Here is a 1,734-nt window from a genome sequence, read left to right as displayed (position 1 = left end):
TTTTTTTTTTTTTTTTTTTTATTCTCTGGTTATCTAATTAGGGGGAGAATTTTCGCACCTGTGGAGAATGCCTCCTAATAATACACCGACGTTTCATCAGAAAAAGAAGAGGAAGTTAGAAATCATGGACAATAATCAAACCTGGATTTCATCAAAGAAGAGGAAGTTAGAAATCATGGACGACAATCAAACCAGGATTTCACCAGAAAAAGAAGAACAAGTTAGAAATTGGCTCGAATTGCCTGATGATGTTTTATCTCATATATTTATAAAATTAGGGGCAATTGATATCTTGTTTAATGCTCAATCAGTATGCTCGGTATGGAGAAAAGTTTCCAGAGATCCTTTGCTGTTTCGTTCTATAGATATTTCTGTAGATATGCAGAATAGGTGGAAAGAGTTGTCTTCGTTTCAGGATCACTTGTACTAGATAGAAAAGATGGAGAAAGACGCAGTGGACGGGAGCTGTGGCCAGAATAGTTGGGACGGTTGGTTTGAGATTAAGTATTATATGGAAAAGATGGTGAAAGAAGCAGTAGATAGGAGCTGTGACCAGTTGGCTAAGTTTTCTATGGAACGTTTTGGCCGTGACGAGCTTTTAGCGTATATTTCTGATAAGTAAGTGAAACATAACTCTCAAATTTGTTTTGCTTTTGGTTTTTCTTTCGTTTTGTGTCAATCTTACAGGTTTTTCTGTCATGTATTGTGTTCCGTATATGGCTTTTTTAGGAATGTGAATTAGCTCTAACCCCGTTGTTGAATTGATTATATGTTTTCAGGTCTGGTTCATTAAGATATCTTCGTCTTGTATCTCGCGGTCAAGTTACCAATGATGCATTGATTAACATGGCTGAAAAAGCTGTCCTGCTGGAGGAACTTGAGATATGTCACTGTTCTTTCTCAGCGGATATGCTTAAAACTGTTGGGAAATTATGCACTCGTCTAAAATCATTCCGGCTTAACCGTCGAGGCTACAGGTGGACACACAAAGAGTGTGATGATGAGGCACTAGCCATCGCAGAGAACATGCCCCAACTGCGTCGTCTTCATCTTTTTGGGAATAAAGTGACAAATGTGGGGTTGAGGGCCATTCTCGATGGCTGCCTACACCTTGAATATCTCGACCTCCGTCAATGCTTCAATGTTATTTTAGAAGGGGATCTACTGAGGAGTTGGAGAGACAGGCTAATAAAAATAAGGCTCCCTAATGACTCCACTGATGACTATGAGTTTGATGATGCAATCATAGAGGGGTTTTATGATTTGTCTGCGAGTGAATACGAGGAATACCTAAATAAAAATGCATGGAGCTGCCTCCCAGACGACGACGGCCACGAGTTCGACTAATTAGTTTCGCAAAGTATTAAACACCAACTTTTGATTAATGATCGAGTGAATGGTTGTCCTCTGATGTAAGGTTGTGATTTCTTTGACTACCTTATCTTGCTCATCGTTTAGTAGAGTTCCTTTTTTCTTCATTTCCTTTATACCCAAATGGTGCTTAGAATTTTGAAAAAAAACTTGCGGTACGCAGTGTACCACAATATATAAATTTTGTTTTAATTTCTCTATGAAAATACCGATTCATATTTTAGGGAAATTTAGATGTGTATGCAAATCATGGTCTCATTTAATCATTAAAGATCCTGTATTTATCGATTTACATTCGCGTCGAAACTATAATCCTGGATTCATTATGCTTTCTTCACATTATAAAGATTATTTTAATGATGA

General features: G+C 37.6%; 1 protein-coding gene across 1 annotated transcript; it reads left to right on the top strand.

The window, feature by feature from the left end:
• The first annotated feature begins 313 nt into the window (after positions 1 to 313).
• Positions 314 to 1,347, top strand: LOC113291936 (putative F-box/LRR-repeat protein 23). Its single transcript, XM_026541415.1, has 2 exons — positions 314 to 618; positions 780 to 1,347. The coding sequence occupies exons 1-2, from the start codon at positions 440 to 442 to the stop codon at positions 1,345 to 1,347; spliced, it is 747 nt and encodes a 248-aa protein (XP_026397200.1). The 5' UTR covers positions 314 to 439.
• Positions 1,348 to 1,734: the final 387 nt, after the last annotated feature.

Source organism: Papaver somniferum, chromosome 6 (assembly GCF_003573695.1).
Source record: "Papaver somniferum cultivar HN1 chromosome 6, ASM357369v1, whole genome shotgun sequence".
In the NCBI taxonomy this organism is placed as follows: domain Eukaryota; kingdom Viridiplantae; phylum Streptophyta; class Magnoliopsida; order Ranunculales; family Papaveraceae; genus Papaver; species Papaver somniferum.
This window is presented reverse-complemented; position numbering and strand designations above follow the sequence as displayed.